Source organism: Rattus rattus, chromosome 5, assembly GCF_011064425.1.
Source record: "Rattus rattus isolate New Zealand chromosome 5, Rrattus_CSIRO_v1, whole genome shotgun sequence".
NCBI classification, from domain to species: domain Eukaryota; kingdom Metazoa; phylum Chordata; class Mammalia; order Rodentia; family Muridae; genus Rattus; species Rattus rattus.
In genome coordinates this window covers 2,562,428-2,585,313 of record NC_046158.1, presented here as the reverse complement: position 1 = coordinate 2,585,313, position 22,886 = coordinate 2,562,428, and the positions used below count along the sequence as shown (strand labels likewise).

Sequence of the window (22,886 nt, the reverse complement as noted above, 5' to 3'; positions counted from 1 at the left end):
TTCTTATACCTGGCGTGGGATTCCTGTTGCTCAGTCCTCCAGAGGCTAGGGAGGAAGGACATGAGCTTGAGGTCACCCTGAGGTGTGAAGTGAGTTCTAGGGTAGCATGGGCCATATGGTAAGACCCTGCATTTAAAAAGTCCAAGTTGTATTATGAAGTACTAAGGCACATTGCTACTGATATAGTTATAAGTCTAATTTGTTTTTAAGGCTGCCATAGCCACTTTAAGCATAGCACAGCTTAGTTTGCTTAGTTTAATCTAACACTAAATTTTGCCTGAGTTTATTCTAGCAGTGTACAAGTACTATTTAATTGTGTTTTGATTTGTTTGGTTTGGTGCCTCTGTGTGTGTGTGTGTGTGTGTGTGTGTGTGTAATGCACACATGTGCTTTGCAGCACAGAGGACAATCAGAGGACAACTTACAGGAGTCAGTCCTCCCCTTCTACCCTGCCAGTCCTCATGGTTGAACAAACAATATTTTACAAATTAAAGGAAAGGAAAGGCATGAGAATATTCAACTCTGTATGTTGAGTTAAGCGAAGTCGAAAGGCAATGGGTAGCCTTAGTGTGAAAGCTCACCTTGAAGGCATACAGAAAAAACTGTATCATCCATTCTGATCAGTCCTCCACCGCTCTCTTGAGTCATTTCCCCACAAATGAACACATTCACCTCACTCAGCACAGGCCCCCCAATGCCTCCTGGACACAACTCCAGGCCTCCTCTCCAGCCTCTTTGCCATCTAACTCTGGCACAACCTGAGCTCAGCTCTGCTCTCTTGACCAGCATCCTAGTGAGGATGGCTACAGTTTGACCAGCATCCTAGTGAGGATGGCTACAGTTTGACCAGCATCCTAGTGAGGATGGCTACAGTTTGACCAGCATCCTGGTGAGGATGGCTACAGTTTGACCAGCATCCTAGTGATGATGGCTACAGTTTGACCAGCATCCTAGTGAGGATGGCTACAGTTTGACCAGCATCCTGGTGAGGATGGCTACAGTTTGACCAGCATCCTGGTGAGGATGGCTACAGTTTGACCAGCATCTTGGTGAGGATGGCTACAGTTTGACCAGCATCCTAGTGAGGATGGCTACAGTTTGACCAGCATCCTAGTGAGGATGGCTACAGCTTTAAGTTTTCAGAGCTAAACTGATTACTGCTACATGACAAAGGTTATATATACATAAAAGACAAATATATATGTATATTTAAACCTGACAACCTGACCTCAATTATGACACCACACTTCCTCCCTCTCCCTGGGCAGACTAGCCTGCCCTATCATTCTGGTAAGGTGAGATCGCATCTATGCAAGTTATAAAACCATAAAGCCCCATGGCTTCCTTTACCTTTTGTATCTCAGGATGAAAAATTTCCCTAGGTCCTTTCTCAAACTTGTCCAGGTTCATGGCACTGAAACAGAGCAGAGTGAGCCGGTGAGGCAGGGACTGAAGCAACAGGGAGTGAGGCACAGTTTCTCTGGATAGATGATGTTATCGGGAGAATCGTGGTAGATTCTCTGAGGGGCCTGACACACTGGAAATGTGAATCAGCAAGGGAGGGGAGAATGAGTGAATCCTCGAGCTTCAATTGCCACATGTGACTGTCCCCCAGGGCACTCGTGCAGTTAGAGGCAGTCATCAGGGACTCCTCACTGTTCTCCCAGACTGCTATTGACTTATTTGTTGTCGTCATTGGCAATTTCATATAGCATATGATACTCTTTACCTCCAAACCCCAAAGCCATAGAGACCTAGGTCTAAATCTTGTAGATTCCTGACTCTGCCGAATCCCTCCTGCTCCCTGAGGCCCTGATTCCTCATAGGCGAATGGAGACAACCGTAGATGGCCTTTGTGCAGCGGAGTTAGTCACTGAGAAAATGCTAGGCAAACAGTCGTGTCTGACACAGAAGCTACTGTCACCAGGGTGTCATATCTTATCTGGGGACAGTGACAGCCTCCATCTGGGGAACAGCTTTCCCCAGGCCTGGGAGAGAGATGAGAGGGAGGTGGGGAGCCAGGGGCAGCAGCCAGATGTGGCAATCCTTTCACTCGCTGTTCAGTGAAGAACAAAGCATTCCCCAGGGAGCCGCTGCTGACATCTGGGTTTCTACTGCAAAGTATAAAAATAAAATGAAAACCATTTTTGATTTTTTTCTAAGCCCGAAGTATCCAAGTGAACACAAGAAAAAAAAATAGCAGTGGGCAAAGAATGTGCGCACAGAGAGAGGCTCAGGAGCCGTGGCCAGATAGATGTGCAGGATATTGAATGTGCGGTCCCTCTTTGAACCTCCACTTTATCACCTGTGACAGTGACGGTCCTGCTGTCTGGGGCTACCGTGAAGACTCTAGGAGGGAACGCCTGGCTTGTTAATCAAGGGAAGCTAATGCACCAGGACCCTAGGAACAGGCAATCCATAGAGGCCTCCACACTGTGTGGGCTCTGTCCTGAATACTCACCTTAAGATGGACTTCACAGACAGCGTTTTGGTGGGACTGTAGGGGAGGCATATTTTTTGCGTACCCTGGAAGAATCAAAGAACCAATGAGTGATGAGTCCAGCACCCTTCACCTCGGAAGAGCCTCACCTGCTCACTGTGGTGGGACCAGGCCTGTGTGTTCGAATTCTTCTTTAAGGGTGGATATGGAAATAAACATTCTACATAGGGGAAAAAAAAACCCTGCCCCGGCTGACCACACCCTCCCTCTGGTTACATATTTCTGGTTCTGAGCAGAACTCTTCAACATATCAGCCCTCGGCATCTTGGTGCCATGGTGCACAGCTGAGCCATCTGCTACAGTCTGGATATAAAACATACAACTGCCCATGTGTTAAAGACTATGTCACTAGTCTGCGTCACTATTAGAAGGTGCTAGAAGCTTTCAGAGCTGGATCTAGTGGGAAGTCTCAGGTCATTGGGGTGATGTGCTCTCAAATGGGGATGTAGACCCCTGGTCTCTGGGTTCTAAGTGGCCATGAGGTGAACAGCGTCGTCCGGCTCCACAGACCCTGCTGTGAGGTGTCGCCTCACCACCAGCTCCAGAGCACGGACAGATGACCAAGGTCTGAAGCCCCCACAGCTGTGAGCCAACACAGACCTTCCTCTGTTCATGGCTGCCACCATCTCTGCTTAACAGAAACCCACGAACCACACCATCTAGTCTGCTGAAAGGGGATTTGTTTGATCTCTGAGCTAAAAATCAACTAAAGCCCAAACAACCCAAAAGTCTCTGTTTGTTCAATGAGACTCAAGTACCGTGTCACCAGGTCAAAGACCCTTAACCAGAAGTCACCCAAACGGTTTCCTAATGTTTCCATTGCAGGCTTATTTAAGTCATTTGTTCATTTAATAAGAACCCACTGTGCTAACTCATAGGAAGGGCTGGATAATTTGTTATCTATTGCACAGGACCGAGGAGCTGGCCAATGGTTCCGCTCTGAACCACCCAGCCCAGATGAGTTGGTCCAACCTTCTCTCCCTACCACCTACACAGGAGCTCCACAGAGAGCAGATGAGGTCATCAAATGGAACCCACTCAAAGGCTACTTTGTAATTCTGGCAAATCATAATACTGGCATCACTAACCACCAGGAAAGGGTCCGGACATCTTTACAGGAAATGAACAAAGAAGTAAATACTTGTCTTGTGTGTTGTGGGACACTTCCATCAGCTTCTCTGTCCAAGCCATGATCAAGCCTGGGGGTAGAGGTCCTTGGCCTTTTCCAGCCTGTGATCTTCGTTAGTAAAGAAACCAATGGACTAGAGACCTGACTCTCGCCACTGGTCATGAACAATTATCCCCATGCTGGGCCCTCTACCCTCTTCCTGGGCTCTTCACTGGACCAACCTGCCTTTGCCATACAGATTAGAAACACTGTCAAACTCACTTTTTAAACTTCCCAGGTCCCACTACCCGGAGCTGAGCTCTTCCTGTGGCTGTTCAGCTACGTAGGAGGCTGACCTGCTCCAGGTGCCTCAGCTCTGTGCCTCTGCTTAGCCTCCTCCTTCCTACCTCCTCCTCAAACACACCAGAGGCGACTCTAAAGGCAAGCCCAGAGCAGCTTGTGTTAGATGACAGTGACACCTTCACAAGTAACTATGTGCACAGGAGCCTGGGCCTTGCAGACTCTGAACTTATGGTTTTCTTCACTACACCCTGGCTAAGTTCTCTCTTCCCATCTCCTGTTTACAGCTTTCCAGAGTCAATACTCAGATAGAACCACCCTACTTTCAGGTGGAAACATCAAATGCCATAAGTAGAAGTCAGTAGGTATCAAGCAACCAGAGGCAAGTACTGTGCAGGCTCAGAAGAACAGGCTGGGCGTCACCTAGTCCATGTAATAATGCACATGTGCACGTATGCATGCATGTCTGCATGTGTACATGTGAGTGCACATGCCTTTGCACACTCGTGTGCACTTGCGGAGATTCCCAGAAGTGTGCTGTGACAGGCTGAGCAGACAGACGTTGATCTTCCTCTGTCACCTGCTGTATTGTCTGGATGGAGTTTCTCCAGTGAGTTCGAGTTGTTTCTATATATAATCTTCCCATGTGTTTAGACGGGAGCCAGCACAGTGCTGGTTCCATTCCCAACACCTAAAAACCCAAGCATATATACACAGAACAGGCCGCTTACAGTAGGGCTATACATTTTGCTGTTCTAACTGCATTTAACCTGAGACAGCCCAAACCTTTGTGCACTGGAATGGGCGGAGCCTCATATTTGTACTTCCCATAACCCCTAGTGCTAGCTTCCAGTTCCTGGAACTTTGTAACTGGCTTCTGTCAACATTCTGACCTTACTTTTCTCACTTCTCTTTAATATATCATTCGTAGCTAGGAGCAAACACTTACCCTGCTGTTGGCCCACAGGTTTAGCATCTACAGGAGAGGCTTTAGAGGAAGGCTTGGGCACTTGTCAGTGGAAGGGGCTAATGCTCTTGATGGGCAGCCCTGGGCCGCTTTCATGGTAGTCTGGAGACTTAACTCTCACACTCACACTTCTCTAACAGTGGCCAAGAGAAGTTCCACAAAACACTACTTATTGTCTGTTAATCTCTATTCCTTTGCCTGGAAAACTCCTCATCTCCTCTTCTACTTTGCCAGTGCCTACAGCCTTTATCCTTCAGATCCCCGTGTGCAAGCTCTCTCTGACCTCATTTACTGGGGTCTCAGCATCTCCATTAGCTTTGTTCCCTAGAGGGTGCTGACCACGGTTGCTATTAACACAGACAACTGCTTCAGAAATGGAAACAAGTCAGCTTTCCCCTGCATTTGTCCTGCCCGCCCTTCCTGAATACCCACCAACCAACATAGGTGATATCAAGAAGAAAGAAGACAGGACATCAAGGAAGTTCTTTCCAGGAAGCAGAAGAAGTCGGAAGGAAAGAAGGAAAAGACGGGGGCTATGGGGTTAGATGCCAGACCCCGAGGGCATGGCAAAACTGCAGTTTTCCCTGTAGTGGCAGCATGGCACTGGGGCAAGAGGCTTCTTCTTAGGCAGGACCTCTCATAGGAGTCTGAAGCCCATGTGGCCCCTGTGGAGCCATGGTGATGGGCAGTAGCTGCCAGCATGGATGACTGGCAAGATACAGACATGGGACTAAGGCTATGGCTTACAGGGATGAGTCTGGGGTGAGTGACAGAGCTGAGGCCCAGAGGTGAGCAGAGACCTGAGACAGCCAAAGAGGATCTTCACAAGGGTCAGATAGCAAGACCCATGACTTCAGGATACAAGCTTTCCCAGGACCTAAGACACCAGAAGGGACCCACTAGTCCTCTACCAGAGGTCATGGGGGGGCGGGGCGGTGTGTGCATCCCGCTGCACATAATTAATTCTATATGTAAACTTCTTACTCAAATGTGTTCTGCTGTCATGAGGTTGCGGCCCTCCTCATTACCTAGAGACCAATTGCTAGAGGAACAGCACGAGGGAAAGCCCAATTACCTACCCCAAACCACTCTTCCTGAGGAGGACCCTGAAAACAGAAGGGTCTGGAATGTTGTAATGAGCACACATAGGGCAAAAATAGATTAATTAACTAACTAGCTAGTTAGTTAATTAATTAATTTAAAAAACCCAGAAACCAGAAAGTCATCTGCCTGGTGTAGAGGGTGAGGGGCTGGATGAAGGCACAGAAGTTTTTCACTGTGAGAACAACGGACACTCGCTTGCGTGTGTGTCTCCCCACAACCCTGCCACTCACACGAGGCTTCTAGATGCGCTGATGGCTCTGCTTGTCACATAGGAGTGCTGGAAGCAGGATTATGACCCCATTTCTGGTGGTGACACAGGGAGGGGACGTGTTGGTCCTTCCAAATCTTTTGAGTCATTGGACATCACCTATCCCTGTAAGCCTCGGTCTCACTCAAGTCCCTTGTTAAGGACACACCTCTGATGGAAACGAGTGAGTGAGAAACACCAAAAAAGATTTTTACCCCAAAATCACTTCAGAAAAAGATCAATTCCTGAAAATACTATAGAAGTATAGTATTTTCAATGGGGCGGCGGGAGACAGAGTTGTTAAGCCGGGTCCTGGAGTTAACTATTCATTCAACACTGACTCCTGGAGCTGTGACACATGGTGTGGACACTAAGGGAGACAGGAGTCAAAGATTTACACACAGAGTGAATTACGTACAGTGGCGACACCTTGGTCTCTGAGCTCTGGAGTATTCTTGGTCTGTGCATAGACCATTTTATTTCTGCAGCTGCGATAGCAGTGGGTGAGATTTGCATAGTTAAGAATATATCTAGTGGTTCTCAATATCTGTGGGGTCACCTAAGGCCACCAGAAACCCCAGATGTTTACATTATGACTCACAACAGTAGCAAACTTACAGTTAGGAAGTAGCAACAAAAATAGTTTTATGGTTAGGGTCACCATAACATGAGGAACCATGATAAAGGGTCACAGCAGTAGGAAGGTTGAGAACCACTAATCTAGCATAAAATAAGTGCATAATAAATGTTAGTTTTTATTCTTCTTCTTATTTTAGCTCACTATTTTAGAAGTACCTAATCGTAATTTGTTGAATAGTAGTGGTTCCTAGAAATTTTTTCTTGGCCTTTTCTTTGTGAGATAAAGTCTCATATCCCCAAATGACATCAAACTTACTGTGTAAGTGGCCTTGAAACTCCTGATTCTCTTGCCCCAACTCCCAAGTGCTGGGATTCCAGGCATGCACCATTGCATCTGGCTTATGCAGTGTGTGGATCGGACACAGGATTTCACACAAGCTAGGCAAATGCCCCATCAACAAAGCTGTATCCACAGCCTTTCTTTCTAGGTCATCTGAAATTGTTACTTTACTGCTATACATTTATGTATACATGTAGGTGTGTAGGGGTGTGAGTGTATGTTTTAGGACAGCCAAGAGAAACCTGGTCTCAAACAACAACAACAACAACAACAACAACAACAACAACAACAACAACCCCAAAAGTAAGCTAAGATTAATGAGGTAATATGTTCCATAAAATATACTGCTACTTCCTGGAGGCCAAGACTTAGGGAGTGGCTGTGTCTAGCGTGGCTTAGAGATGGGGAGAGGCTGTTGGTAAGCAGAGCTTGGAGGCCCCTGCGCAGAACAGTGGGACTCTAACCATACAATGAGAGGAACCACCTGAAAGGCACCAATGAACGGAGATGGGGCCAAACTGCAAGGTCCCCCAGCACGTGTGCGGGTCAAGCAACACCAAAGAACAAACACAAGTCAGGTACTCACTGTTTTCCGCCATAGAATCGCGCGATACTGAGGGACACGCTGGTTATTCTGGTCAGAGAGGGTGACAGACAAGAAGAAGGGGCTCTTCTCGGCATCGTTTCCAATGTAATTCTGATGGACTAGAGAAGAGACAGTTGGTGAGGACCCAGCTGGTTCCTTCAGACAGAAGTGGCCAGCACTCACATGCTAGCCCGAGGCTGACTTGGGTAGGAGCTGAGCACTAATCGTGCACCCACTTCTCTCCACGAGCAAGTGGCTCAGAAATGAACACGTGTTTCAATGGCGGCTGAGACAGGGTGAGAAATCTGCCCAGAGCCTGATGGGAAGGCTTCCCACACTAAAAATGGCCCCTTCCTCTGGATGTCGTAGTGTCAGGTGATGTCTGGAGCTACTGCAGCCATTGTATGGTCCTAAGGAGGGCAAAGCCACCACACTAAGACTGAGAAGCAGAAAAGGTGGAAGGTTCTAGGCCTTGCTACCACTGAACTGTTGCTGCCACCAAGCACAGAGCCTTCTCTGGCTGAGCTGTAACTTGCTGTGTCAATTATGCTGGCCTCAGCCTTTGTTGGATTCCTTCTTGTTTAACCCAGTTTGAGGCTTTGCATCACCTCTTTGGATGCTGGTGGCATTCAAACTCACAGCTTTTGGCTGTGAAGCCAACACTGTGGGCACTCTGTGCCCAGCCATGGAGAAGATGACTGACACATTTCTTTCTTGGTAAATGCTTCTATACCCTCACCCACCTAAGAACCCTGCCTGGCCAGATCTGACCTTTTTAGAATAATACTGTTACAGTTTTCCTTGTCATTATGTGCAGCATGTTGGGGTGTGTGTGTGTGTGTGTGTGTGTGTGTGTGTATTGCACAAACATGTATGTGTGGGTGTGCATGCCTGTCTTAGGAAGCCAAGGGAGGATACTGGGTGTCTTGCATCACTGCTCTCAGCAGGATCTCTTGCTTGACTGGACAGTCTCCATTTTGGCCACGTTACCTGCCAGTGAGCTCCCAGTATCTCCCCATGTTAGTTTTTCCAGTGTGGTGTTGCAGGCATGCTCAGCCACGCCCAAACTTTTTACGTGGGGCTGGGGATTTGAACTCAGGTTGTCATGTTGCAGTGCAATGGCTCTTGCCATCTAAGTCCTGCAACTGGTTTTTAAAAAGACATCACTCACTCCTACATCCTGGCTTGAGTATCATGTTCCACAATGGATGCCATGGCGTATCTCTGCCAGTTCAAATTCACACCAGTTACTCTTCCTCTATTCCCAGTCCCGCGCTCACTCGCCATACATCTGCTCTCCATCTTCCCACGAGCTCTCTCTAAGTGGATAGCCTAAAACCTATGTGCAACTGAGCTCTTGGGGTGTGTTAGGTAGCAAGTTTTGTTATCCTTGCGCATCTCATTGGAAGGACCAGAAATAGACCCACTTTACAGACAGAGAAGCCAAGTCTAAGTCCCAAGGCTAATGAGAGCAGAACCAAATGCACATCGGATCTATAGGCTCTGTGAGGGCAGGGGGCGTGGTTCACTTTGCACTGCACTTCACGGCTACATACACTGTCCACCAGACAAGTACTTGTCGCTGGTGAGGGAATGTGGCAGAGCCCACAGTGTTATAGTCAAGAGGTGGTTCAGGAAACTTGTTCTCCTTCATGGTCTCAAATGAAATGCTTAAAATTCATGCAGATAGGGAACTGACCTTGCTAAGTTAAAGCCTTTTTTCCATCCTGAAAATTCTTATCTATCAAAGCACTCATTGCTATGAGCTAATTCCCTCTTAACCAGGGATTAAAACAGCATCAAAACCCCAACCCCCACAGCACTCCTCACAACAGACCAACCCGCAATCAAGAAAGCTCTGAGTTGAGGCTTTTAGCCCACAAAGCTGACTCCTGACCTTACCATAGAGTGCTCTGACACTGTTGTCCTGAATTACTTCATCCACTCATGCAGTGTTTGAAATTATGCAGGTTTGAACATTTCTTCCCCCAGTCACCTCAATGACATAATTACCTTGTCCTAAAAAGTACTTGAAATACCACCGGGTGTGGTACTCTGGGTTTTCTAAGTGCACGTCTGTCCTTCGCCAAGTGCCTGGCAGAGCAGCTGCGTTCTGTATGGACCAAAGCAGAGCTGTGTCATTAAATGTGTACTCAGAAAGTGAACACAAAGCTAGCAACAAGCCAGAAGCTGAAGAACCAGGGAAAAAAGTCAGCATTACAAGCACACACATAAGGGCTGTAACCACGTTCTCACCAACAACGACGCCCAAAATCTTCAGGGTGCAGGAACAAACACGAGTGAACTCAGCTCTAAGAGTAAAGCTCTCTCTTGTCTGGTGTATGGCATCTGGATACATGGGGATCTTTGTCCCCTAGGCCCAATTCTTGCTACCCTACGCCAGCACGTTTCATCCAGAGGACATCTGTTTGCATCTTACTCGAGTTCATTTGCTTTCTAGAACTTGTAACTGCATCTTATCAATCACTTAGTTGGTGTGTAATATGGACAGACACAGGGAATAAGCCTATCAGAGACAGTCGTTATTAATGCTTTGCATATGTGATGATTAATCCTGGTTGCCAACTTGACTGAATCTGAAATCAACTAAGAGGAAAGCCATTGGGCACATCTGTAAGAGGTTTTCTTGATTAGGTTGTCTGAAGTGGGAAGACCCACCCTAAATGTGGGCCACACTTTCTGGTGGAGGCCTGAGAAAAGGAGGTGTAAGGAAAAAGGCTTTTTATACCTTGCTGTTGAATCAACTACCCTGTTGCTGCTGTCACTGCTGCTGTTTTTCTTTGCTGATATCAGAACCCTGAAGACCAGTGGATCTCCAAGAATTCTCCAGGCCTTCAGCATCAGACTGGGACTGCTTGAGGCATCTATCCTTGTAGACCAGATAGCTACTGGATTCTCAGCCTTTCCAGTATGAAGCCAGCCATCATTGGAGTACTCAGATCACACCATGAAAGCTGTGCTAATAGATCTCCTTTTAATAGACATTCATCCCATCACTTCTCTTGCTTTAGAGAACTCCAGTTAACAGCTGAACTGCCCCTCACCATCCACACACAGCTATGTTTTCTTTCTTTCTCTCTTTCTCCCACCTTTTAAGGACTGGGTTTCTCTGTGTAGCCCTGGCTGTCCTGAATTCATTCTGTAGACCAGGCTGGCCTTGACCTCAGAGATCTGCCTGCCTCCAGAGTGCTGCAATTAAAGATGTGCACCATCAACACTTGGCTGGTATTTTTTTTCTTAACAACATGGAATCATACAAAACCATGCAGTTTGAAGGATTTCCTTTCCACTTAATATGTTTTTACACTTACACACACACACACACACACACACACACACACACACACACACACACACACACACCTAAATATCAGGGTTTTTGTTTTGTTTGAGACGGGGTGTCTCTACAAAGCCCTGGCTGTCCTGGAATTCACTATGTAGACCAGGCTGAACCTGAACTCGCAGAGCCCTCCTACCTCTGCTCCCCAAGTACTAGGATTAAAGGCGTGTGTCACCACACCTGGCTTATCAGTTTTTAAGTGGAAATAATGTTTAGTCGATCTATTCGATCAAGGAATACAAATATAAACACATTAAGATTACACCTTTACGGGGTTGGGGATTTAGCTCAGTGGTAGAGCACTTGCCTAGGAAGCGTAAGGCCCTGAGTTCGGTCCCCAGCTCCGAAAAAAAAAAGAACCAAAAAAAAAAAAAAAAAAGATTACACCTTTACTATTAAATTGTTAAGAAATGCCAAGGTATAGGGACACTGACACACACATGTGCGTGCACGCACACTCGTTTGAGGCTCTCTCCCTGAAAACGAAGCTTGCCTTTTCTCACGTAGGCTGCAAGTCGGCACTCTGCAGTGACCTCCTGTCATTCACAGGTGCCTGTCTGGTTAGCTGGTGCCGAGATCCAAGCCCTGGATATCAGGGTTGTGCAGCAAATACTCTTAAACCACTGAGCCATCCCTCCTTTCCCATTCTTTATTGTGCGCCGTCTGCGTTTGGCAGCCAGCATCCTTACTCACTGAGCTGTCTCGCTGACCCACTTCTTTATTAGGCACTTACTCCCCTGAGAATTAACCTACTCAAGTGATAATGGCCTTATCCCAATTTCTTCATATTTATTGGTCATTTATGATTTTTTTGTGGGATACCTATTATATCTTTTGTTTCTCTGAGTATTGTATAGTATTTTAAAAATGACTTTTGAAACCTTTGAGACACAGTGCAAATCATTTATTTCTTCTAAATAAATTTTTACTTCAAACTTGTTTATGGCAATTTTGGCCTCAGGGATGTTCTAAATTTCTCAGATTTGCACCGGATGGGTCTAATGTGTTTGTGTTGCATTAGAAAGACTCCGCATCTCATTACTGATAAATCTGCTCACTGTCGTCTTTTACATGTTCTCGCATGCTTCACTGTCACCAGTTGGATACATATTATCAAAGATCAATTTCACTAACACTGTGTCAACTAACCCAGATCTAATTATTGAACGATCTGTCACTTATTTTATTTTCATAAAAGATTCATTTGTTTTTTTCATTTGTGTGTGTGTGTGTGTGTGTGTGTGTGTGTGTGAACTTGTGCGTGTCATGTGAACACAAATGCCCACAGTGGTCAGAAGAGGCCATCAGATCTCCTGGAGCTGGAGTTTCAAGTAGTTGTGAGCGCCATGTATGTACCAAGAACTGGACCTGGGTCCTCACCGAGAGCAGTGAGAGTTCTTCCCCTCCGAGCCGTCTCTCTAGCTCCTCTTCCCCTATCTCCATGACATTAAATCTCACAGTGAACACGTGGGTCTTGATGGCCAGGCTGAGACTGTGTTAAGAGTTACTGGAGAGAAGCTCTATGGAGTTTACATCGTGTCATGCATGGAAAACAGAGTATCCAGAACATGTGTTGTGATTCTGTGACATGTGACTTGCGACACGCCTTGGTGACTTTCTAGATAGTTGTGATCAGTTCATACCATGTTAAAGTTCTCTTCAATTCTGAACTTACAAAGAGGCTTTCAGACTTTTTTCTTTACCAGATCCAGACTAGCTTAAAGGAGGAGAAGGGCACGCCACAATAGCTCTTCTGATGGTGAAGGGGTCTTGGACTGCTGAACCTCCCTATTGGTCATGATGTGTCCTCTGAACTGGCCGCTGGTCTTTAAGGGGATGGGTGTGTTTCGGTTGTTCCTGAGGGATCTGCTGGTCTCTGCTCTCTGTGTGTTTCCGCCATGCTTTCAGGCTGACACTGCCTTGTGAGGTGAATGAGGAAGCTGTCTGTGCCACGGCTCTGGGCATCCTGACATCTGTTGAGTGCTCTAAATGCCAAGTCGCATGCAGAACCTTCCCACTGCCTTTGTCTGGAACCAACAGGTTTATGAGGAAACTGAATGCTGCCCAAGCGTGTGCTGCTGGCCAGCAGAGCTGGGGGTGAAACTCCTCCGGTCTTATGTGGGCTTCGCTTGTTTTTAAAATCTTAACTATTACATTATTGTTTGTGTCCTGGGAATAAAACTGAAGGTTAACAGTTTGTTTTTTGTTTTCTTCAGAGACAGGGTTTCTGGGTGTAGTCCTGTCTGTCCTGGAACTTGCTGTGTAGACCAGGCTGGCCTTGAACTCAGAAATCAGCCAGCCTCTGCCTCCTGAGTGCTGAGATTAAGGCGTGCACCACCACTATCCAGTTAAAGTTTCTTATTTTGTCTTAAGATTTTTTTCTTGATTTTTCCTCAAAACTATGTTTATACATTTGTAAATAGTTATTTGGGAGTGATTTTAAGCTTACCTAACTCTAAGAACAATTCCATAAGAATAAGAACAGGTGTATGTGTATGTGGAGGCCTGAGGTTGATGTTACCCCACCTGTCATTGAACCTGAAGCTCACAGATTGGCCAGGCTTTCCAGACAGTGAGTTCCAGGGCCCCAGCTGTCTCTAAACCCCACACCACTGCTGGGACTACCGTGCCTGCTGCTGTGCCTGGCTTCTTACATGGTGCTGGGGGTCTGAACTCAGTCCTCTCATTTGTACAGGTTTTCTGCCAACAGAGCCATCCACCCAGAGCACACATTTCCTCCTGAGCCACTGAAGGCTCAGTTGCACAAGGAAAAGCTCTTTATCCCTAAGCACTTCCGTGTATAGTTCTCAGGAAAAGCGGCCTTTTCTTATAGAACCAGAACATAGCCTTTTCCTTGATGCTGGGGTTTGAACCTTGGTCCTTCTATATGCGAGGCAGGTGCTCAACCATTGAGGCACATCGTCAGTTCAGCTTTACCAGTTCCCCAAGGTTAACATCTATACAATACATTGTCATCTGTATTCCACACTTGTCACCGTGCTCAATGCTGATGAAAGCTCCCAGCTTTGGCACATGAGCATTTTGTTGCTGGGTCTCATTTAGATTCCTTTCAGAACATTCTCAGATTTTTGTCTTCCGTGACACTGGCATTTTGAAGCACGTCATGTTCTCCCTTCCTTGCTTTTTCAGTAAAGCATTCTCTGTCTTATGCCTGTCTGATGTGTCTTCACAAACCCAGCCAGAACACCACGTCGGGCAGGCTCGTCCTCAGCTCATCTAGATAAACCTACGTAAGCTGCCTATGTGCTCCCTGTTGGAAAGGTTAACCGTGAGCACCTCACGGTGTCTCCTCTTCGTCCTGACCTTTTGGGGTGACTCAGGAGCAGCATCGGGTTGGCTTGTGCTCCTTGGAGAGCTTCTGCGTGGTTCGTTGTCTGCAGTCACTTGACTTTCGCCATGAGTCCCTGGCGGCACACATGCTCCACAAACCGTTCCATTATGCAACCAGGTACATACAGCTAAGGCACGATCCTAGGGCACACTGGCCAGCCGCAGGTCACAACCTTCTCAACAAAGGGGTACCCAGGCCAGGGAGCTGGCCTCAGTCACTCAGACTCCACAGAGCTCTGAGAACGCCGTGACCCAGGCCCCGGCAGAATTCTGGAGCTTCCGGGCCCAGGTGCAGACGCTAGAGCCGTTTCTTTTAAGCAGAGCCTTAGCTCAATGCTCCTCAAATGCGCTGCAATGTGTGCTTTTGGCTCTGCTACTAGCATATTTCCCCAGAACTCTCTGGGTGGAGCCTGTGAATCTTCTCCATTTTGTCCCTTCGTTTTCTCTTTCTTCCCTCTCCTCCTCCCTTCTTCCTCCCCAACCTCCCTTCAGTACCGAAGACCAAAGCCAGGTCCTCCTGCATTTGAACAAGCATGCAGGTAATTCTGACCTTGGAAAAGCAATGGTCTATATTACCATTACAGAGCTTATGAAACCTGATGCTGGGTCAGCTCTCTAATATATTAAAAACCAGTATCTGTACCATAAATTATCTTTAAAATGTTTTCCCTTTATCATAGTCTGTTTTAGGCGTTTAAAAACAAAACTCTGAGAGGGGCTTACAGGCTTAACTGCCAGAACCTTTGACGTTTGTGCGTTGGCCCACACATGCCCTCCCTGCGTACCCCAGGACTGAGCATGGACACTGAGGAACAGAAGAATCCAGCGAGAGGCGGGGCTGTGAGCAATGACATACTGTGTACCTACTGAGCCAGCTGGAAAGGGTCAGGTCGCTTTTTTAAGGACAGAAGAGTTATTTCACTTGTATCTTCACTGAATACTTAATGGAAGGGGGTGGTGGGGCTAGTACCCAAAAGTTGTCCATCTCACAGAATGAGACGCCTTTTCTCCCTGTTAAATGCACACAGTGAGGAGAGTTGAGCGCACATAGGAATGACAAAGGAAATGGAGAACGAAGCAAAGCCCTTGGCCCAGGACCCCACAGAAATGAGCTCTGCATTCTAATGAGGGCAGAGGGTGAATAGGAGGCCAAAGTCAAATGGTTTCCTATGTGGGTCAGCCTCGGAACTACGGCCTAGATTGAGACACAGTGCTTCTGGACAGCCCCACCATTCATTTCCCCAACCATTACCCAATCACAGCCAACTCAGACTTCTCTCACCACGGGTGCTGGGCTTTCACAGGAGGGAAACCCTCTCACGTGCTTCATTTAAGCCAGGCCGGTTACCCTTCAGTGCGGTGTGTGGCGTTCATCTTGTGGCTGGTGCAGTGTTACTTCTTCACCTCCATCTGGCCACAGGACGGACGCCAAGAGCGATGCACTCTCGTCCTGTGGTTGGATGTTTCGGCTGTACGCACCTGACGTCACTGTGAACAGGACTCTCCTCGGTGGACACACACACTCTCAGGCACTCGGTTTCAGTCGGGATAGCCAGATAGACTTCCAAAGAAGACTCACCACCTTATGCTCCTACTAGCAATGTAAATTTATCCAAAACCCACGTAAAATACCTGATTCTGCTCGGATGTCTCCAAATATTTGTTTTCTGACAGGAAATCCCCACATACATTCAGGCTACAAATGAGACCAGTTTTATGTTATGGCTGTGAGTCCTCAGAGTCCTCTCCATGGTAAGGGTGACAGAGGGCTGGATGCATTTAACTAGCTTCACCTCCCAGGCTAACTGCACGGTAACACCAGGACAAGGCAGGTTGGACTTTTTCCTTCTAAAGATTCTCTCTCTCTCTCTCTGTTTTTAAATCACAGTGGCAGTGACTGCAGTGGGAAATGTCTCCCACAGACCAGGAATCTGAATGCTTGGTTCTCAGTCACTATTTGGGAGTGTTGGATGGTGCAGCCTGGATGGAGGAGGTATGTGTCTGGGAACAAGCCTTGACATTACACAACCTTGTCCCACTCCCCTCTCACTCTGTCTGCTGCCTGCATTAGCGGACATGAGTTCCCAGCTTCTTGCTCCTGCCACAGTGCCTATTGCTTGCTGCCATGCTTCCCAACCATGACGTACTCTTCCCCTCAGGAGCCATAAACCAAAACAAACTTCCTCCCTTGAGCTGCCTTTGGTCCTAAGACGTTAGCACAGCCACAGAAAAAAGATGAATATTGAAGCGTTACAATTGTAAAAATAAACATCAGCAAAAAAAGTGAGACCAGACAAAACTGCAAATCTTTTCTCCTCCATATTCCACATGCCAATCCACTTCTTTCCCACAGTAAAACCATGAGACAAAATTGGGTTGAATACTCCTGGGTCTTTGTTATATATTTACAAAGACGTGTTTACATATCCACACACACACACACACACACACACACACACACACACACGCTCTATACATTCACACACTGTACCTACGGAGTACACACATGAATATACACACAGTAGGGGTACATATTATACTGACACTTGTTTTTTCATTAAAGAAAATGCCTTGAGGCCTGGGGATGTAGTTCAATTGGTAGAGCGCTTGCTGAGCACGCCACGAGGGTGTGAGGTGGGGTGGCGGCTCTGCTCCCATCCCCAGAACCACAGAAAGCAGGCATGATGGCACAGGCCTCAAGTCCTGGCATTTGAGAAGTGGAAGCAGGGAGATCAGTTTAAGGCCACCCTAGGTCACACAGACAGATCGAAGCTAGGCTGAGGCAAATGAGCTCAAAAGAAAGAAGGAAGCGAGGGCGAGGAAAGGAAAAGGAAAAAAAATCTAAAAAACCTCTATGGAGAACAGCTGGATCTGCCTTGTTCCTGTTAAACACTTGAGTATGCATGGTGGCACACATCTGTAATCCCAGCACATGTGAAGTAGAGGCAGGAGGCTCATGAGTTCAAAGCTCCCATAGGCTACACAGAATTCTAGGATAAACTGAGTAAGCTATGTGGTAAGACCCAACTCAAAATCAAACACAAAAATTTAAGACCCAAACAGCAATTCCATCGACCAGAGGCTTGTAAAATACGTAGCTTGCATAGAAATGAATAAATTAAGACACTGAGGCCCCACCTCATTGTTACTCTCCAGAGGTACATAGTTTTTAAAGATTATTTTTAAAATTATTTTCAGTTATGTGCAGTGTGTGGGGATATGCATCTAAGTGCAGGTGACTGCAGGGGCCCCAGGTGACCTCAGGATCTACCTGTAACCTCTGCCCTCTAACGCTGGAGCTGCGGGCACATGCAGCCATGGTTCTGGCATGGGTGCTTGTGGTTAGGACTGGGGCTCATGTTTGCAGAAAAGGTGCTCTTACCCCTGAGCACTTCCCTAGTCCAACCTCACTCTATCTAAAGAACACAGTTCTGCAATTAAGCACGCCAGTGTGCAGCTGGACCGAAACCCGCAATCAGTCTCTAGGATAGAAATGAGGGTTGTTCTGGGTCTTCCCCGATTTGAAGTATGGCTGTAATACCGGAGAGGAATTGCTAGCCAGATGATTCACTCTTCATTATTAACCGCTCCTCCCCCAGACAGGATTTTCACATCCCCAAACAGTACACAACCTCCTCGTGCTGACAAAGGTAAGCAGGTGAAGAGTGGGAAGGCTGTTCCTGATGTTCTGCCATTGACTAATTGACATAAGAGGGAGCAGGGATGGAGTCCCCCGTGGTCCACCCAGGGCAATGCTCGTTTTAATTAATATTTGGAATGAGCACACAGATGGCAGGACAAGCTCATCTGAAGGAGACGCAAAGCTGCTCAGTGGGGGAGCTAATAGGACAGGTGACAGAATCAAGATGTCACAAAACTCCTGACAGTTCGTAATTGTGGGATGAGTTAATGAGATTACACTCAACGTGGACTATGAAAACCTGGTGCTTAAGTAGAAAACACAAACCGCCGGCCGAGAGACCAGGTGCCGCAGACAGGAACGTCTTGACCCTATGCGCAGAGACCTGACTCAGAGACAGTAAGTCACACTAGTGCTAGGCTGGGATTTAAACCCTGCAGCCGTCATCTCCGCCACGCCCTGATGCTGCCTCGCAAGGCGGCCACTGTCTCCTGAGCTCGACTGCCACACAGAGGAGGCTCACGGTTCTCAGAGCACCTCCAGTAAGAACAGCTGGGTCTGCTGCTTCTGTGGCTCTGTGACGCTTACCCAGTGTCAGGCATTAAGTTGTGAGGACATCAATTTAAAAGCTCCGGGTCGTGAGGGCAGCGTTGTGGTATAGCATTTTCCTAGAACAAATGAGGCCCTGGGGCTGGCTGTTCTCAGCACTGCAAACTATAATAAAATAAAATGCCTTTATTTGGGTATGCTAATCACCCTTATTCGATAACTCCATGAGATATAGATGTATTGAAAGTTTACATTGTGTGACTGGGGACGAAGCTCAGGCAGAGTGCTTGCTTAAGATGCATGAAACCCTGAGTTCAATACCGAGCATGCACGAACTGGCATGCTGGTGCATGCAAACCTGGCGTCCAGTGTTCTGAGGACGTGGAGCAGGAGGTCTCATCCTTAGAGAAACTGAGATTCTTTAAAGAGGCGGTGAGTCTCCCTTTGGCTACTGTGGGTAGACCAGGCCCACACAGTCTGCTTGACTTTATGATGATCTTTGAAAGAATATGTGAAATTATCAGCACCTTTTATGATCCCATGATGGTATTTCCCTTTCATGTCTGCTTTGTTCAAAGCCCTGGAAAATTCTTATCTGTCCCTTCCAGGGCTCAGTTTAGACAATTCATCTGTACTTGTGGGGTCTCTGTCCCCGCCACAGCTGAGTGCTTGCTGGTGATACAGGAGCTGGAGCATCCTTACCTCATCTGTAGAGCCATTTTCCACTCGGAATCTTCCTGCTCTCTGGATGGCTCCATCTGCATCACTAGAGATGAGCTAGGAGGAAAAGAACATTCAGTTAGGTACCCGGGCCTCCATTTGCAAAGTTCCCGTGATTCCTTTCTCAAAGCAGCCCCATCTCCCAACACTAGCTGGTGGGCACAACCTAGAAACAGTCTCTGGGAGCCTCAAAGCTCTAGGAGCCTGAGAGCAAGTCCCATCTAGACGGAACATTTTCCCAAACTGAAAAACATTAAAGCTACGATCCACGGACAAACAGTCCTGATCCACAGCACATGTGGACAGATAGCAGCTCGCAGATGGCAGACCTCAAAGCTAAGCCCCAAGCTTAGCCACCTTCCTAGGAAAGCCTAGAGAACAATTAGTGGCTGGCACAAACTCAAGGCATAGCCACCAGAGAAAGCTCTCGGGCTTCATTCAGTTTTAAATAGTTTCTGGAAGGTCAATGTGGCCCTTTTAGGGCCAGCTGTGTGCAGCTTGCCAATAGACGAGCCTTTAGGGAGCTCGGCGCTGGGAAGTAGTGAGCAGAAAGCAGACTGGAGCTCAGCCCAGCAGTCCTTAAGCTGCTCTCAAGACAGCTCCCTTCCAGCCTACTCAGAGCAACGTGGGAAAATGGTGTATCTAGGCTTTTCAACTGTTAAAATCTCCCTGCAGGTTATAGAAAGGTTTGCCAACAATGTCCACATCCAAATGTATCAGAACACATTTGCCTCTCTCGGAGGGTGTCCTTCTCCCCTCTAACTCAGGCTCTTTCCACACCAGAATACAACCTCTTACAACTGCTACCTCATACTCTCACCCCGTTTAAAAGACATGAAGGTATGAAATAAAGCATCCATTTTCAGAACCACCCCACCCAAGCAAGTCCCACCATATTAAAGGATCTGAAAAAGAGACTGGAATATTTTTCTCATGGTAAATATAAAAAATAGAAGGCAGGGGTATATTTGAGTTCAAGGTCTACATAGAGAGTTCCAGGTTAGTCAGGGATACAGTGAAATTCTGTTTCACAACACAAAGGGGTGGTGGGGGTATGTTGGAGAGATGGCTCAGCAGTTAAGAACATTGTTGCTCTTGCAGAGGACCTGGGTTCAATTCCCAGCACCTACGTGGTAGCTCACAAGCAAATGTGATTCTAGTTTCAAGGGATCTGATGCTTTCCTCTGTCCTCCACAGATAGTGGGTATTTACGTGGCACCCAATACACTGGCTAAAATCTAAATTAGAAACAAAGAGGACATGAGGGCCGGGCCTCATGCTTAGACCACTCGATGCTCTTGCAGGCGACCCAAGTTCAGTTTCCAGTGCACACATGGTGGCTCACAAATGCCTGTAACTCCAGGACTAGGGGAATCCACCCTCTTCTAGCTTCTGGGGGGCACCAGGTATGCATGTGGTGCACATACATACATGCAGGCAAAACCCTCAAATGCATTAAGCAAACAAACAAACAAACAAACAAAAACCCAAATGTGAACTTGTATGCAGTTTTCCTTCATTACGTGCTCCTGTATACCATGTATTCTTAGCCCCTAACACATACATTTACCTTATGTAATAACAACAAAGTAGGCACTAGCATTAATCTCAGTTTTAATGAGGAAAGAGTTAAAAAGAAATCACAGCTAAGGTTGCATGTCTAGTTGACAAAAGCAGAGCTTAGATGTGATGGTGGCAGTCAGGCCTCAGAAGCTGGCAGCTATCCTCCAAGCATCACCCACCTAACAAGCCCAGGGTGTACTACCAATCCTCTGCCTGCAAACTAACCTCCGGATACACACAGAGGGTGTCTATGTCTATGGCTGGCTATTGGCAATGTACAATCTCACAGTGTCTTAAAGCAAAGAGTGGGCAATGGAATTTCACCTTGTCCAAACAGAGGTCTGAGTCCCTGTTTTGAGTGACGGTGTCTCTTTTCTTAAGAGCTTCAAGTCGTACTGTCAAGTAATGTGTAGTTGGTGGGGTTTAGGTCATACATGCTAGCTTCTCTCTGGAGAGACTGAGGGCTAAGGTCATCCCCATGATCAAACCCACCAGGAAGCCAGTAGGTCTCAGCCAGTGCTCTGAGCATCACAGCCATCCAAGCCAGAGTTCCAATGGAGAGGACGTTTGGGGCTCTATGCAGGACTCACATGGATTCTTGTTATGCTGACTGTGTCCTTTTGGCCGTCACAAAAGTGTGCTAACAGCTCTGTCAGTGAGTTCCACAAGTCTTCCTAGCAAGCTATAAAAATGGAGGGTGTTCAGGGCACACACTTTGCAGATGGGATCAGAAGGGAAGGGGAGCTTGTGCACGGACCTTCTCTGAGGCCAGTTCTAACTGTGGGTGAAAGAGTCTAAGAGATGGCTCAGTGGGGGGAGCCAGCCTGGTAATGAGCTCGATTCCCAGAATGCACACAAAAGGAGAAAAAGAGATTCTACAGAGTTGTTGTCTGGCCTCCTGTCCACACATATACTATGGCATGTGTCCTCCCTCCCCACAAACACACAAAATAGTAATGAAGTACAAGTGAAAGACAAGGTTAGGTCCAGGGACAGCACAGAGAACAGCAGAGAGGCCACGAGCATGGAGACACTGCTCCAGGCTGCAGCAGGGACTTGGGATGAAGTGTCTGGGCGTCACATCAGGACACGGCAGGAGCAGAGCACCACGGTCAGCTCACAATGTCTCTCGTGGGTAGAGGAAGGGGCAGAGGCCACTCACTCTCACTTGCTACTCCTGAAATCTGGATTGGTAACGTCCTGGTCATGTGAGCCTCATGGAGGACTTGGGAGAGGAGCTGATGCCATTCGTGACTCACCCACATATCCAAGAATGAACATAAACAGTGTTTCCCACTACGCCCCCAACACTGCCAAGCACAGGCAGCTCGTTCTTTCCCTTTGCTGAGATTAGGACACGGGGCATAAAGCTTGTCTCAGTTCGGAAGTCAGAGAAGAAAGGAAGAACACACTTCACGATTTAATAGTCGGGAAAGAGTGTGTGCCCTCTGAACTCAGGGTCCTGAAATCCAGAAAGGGACAACTCAGATCTCAGACGAAGACTCTCTCACCCCTACCTGCATGGCTGCGGCTGCCCCCTAACTGACCTAGTCTCATATACCCCTGCTTCCTTCCAACCCTGCTTTCATGCAGTGGCTGGAGGACCTGGTAAGTCCCAAATGTTTGTGGCCCACAGTTCCACCTCCCTGCTGTCTCTCCTCTTCCCTCATTTACAAGCTCCGGTTCTCTTCCCAATCTACCCAAGTTCCTATTGCTTCAAGATGCCTTCTCTGACCTCTTGCCTGGGCAAAGGCCAATCAGCAAAGCTGTGTTTTATGTCCTTTCCGGTGATTACTTGATTTCACTGGGTCTCTCCTGGGTCACACCCTTTGTTCTTTACTAAGCTCCGTGAGGTCAATGACTGCATTCCTCTGTGGCCACCACAGCACCTGCAGAGGTAGGCTCACTGTGTGCTGTAGAGTAGAGATTTATTGGGCGTCTATAACAACAGATGGAGGTTGAGAGCCTGTG

The 22,886-nt window shown here is 47.3% G+C and overlaps 1 protein-coding gene across 7 annotated transcripts in view; it reads right to left on the bottom strand.

The window, feature by feature from the left end:
• The window catches only part of Garnl3 (GTPase activating Rap/RanGAP domain like 3), a 140,690-nt gene that overhangs the window by 59,832 nt on the left and 57,972 nt on the right, over positions 1-22,886 (bottom strand). For all 7 annotated transcript variants that reach the window (XM_032902709.1, XM_032902711.1, XM_032902710.1 and 4 more), the window contains 5 exons: positions 19,335-19,409; positions 9,745-9,844; positions 7,732-7,850; positions 2,462-2,526; positions 1,351-1,414 (listed from right to left, as the gene is read on the bottom strand). In XM_032902709.1, the coding sequence (XP_032758600.1) occupies positions 1,351-1,414; positions 2,462-2,526; positions 7,732-7,850; positions 9,745-9,844; positions 19,335-19,409 (423 nt within the window). The remainder of the gene's footprint in view (positions 1-1,350; positions 1,415-2,461; positions 2,527-7,731; positions 7,851-9,744; positions 9,845-19,334; positions 19,410-22,886) is intronic.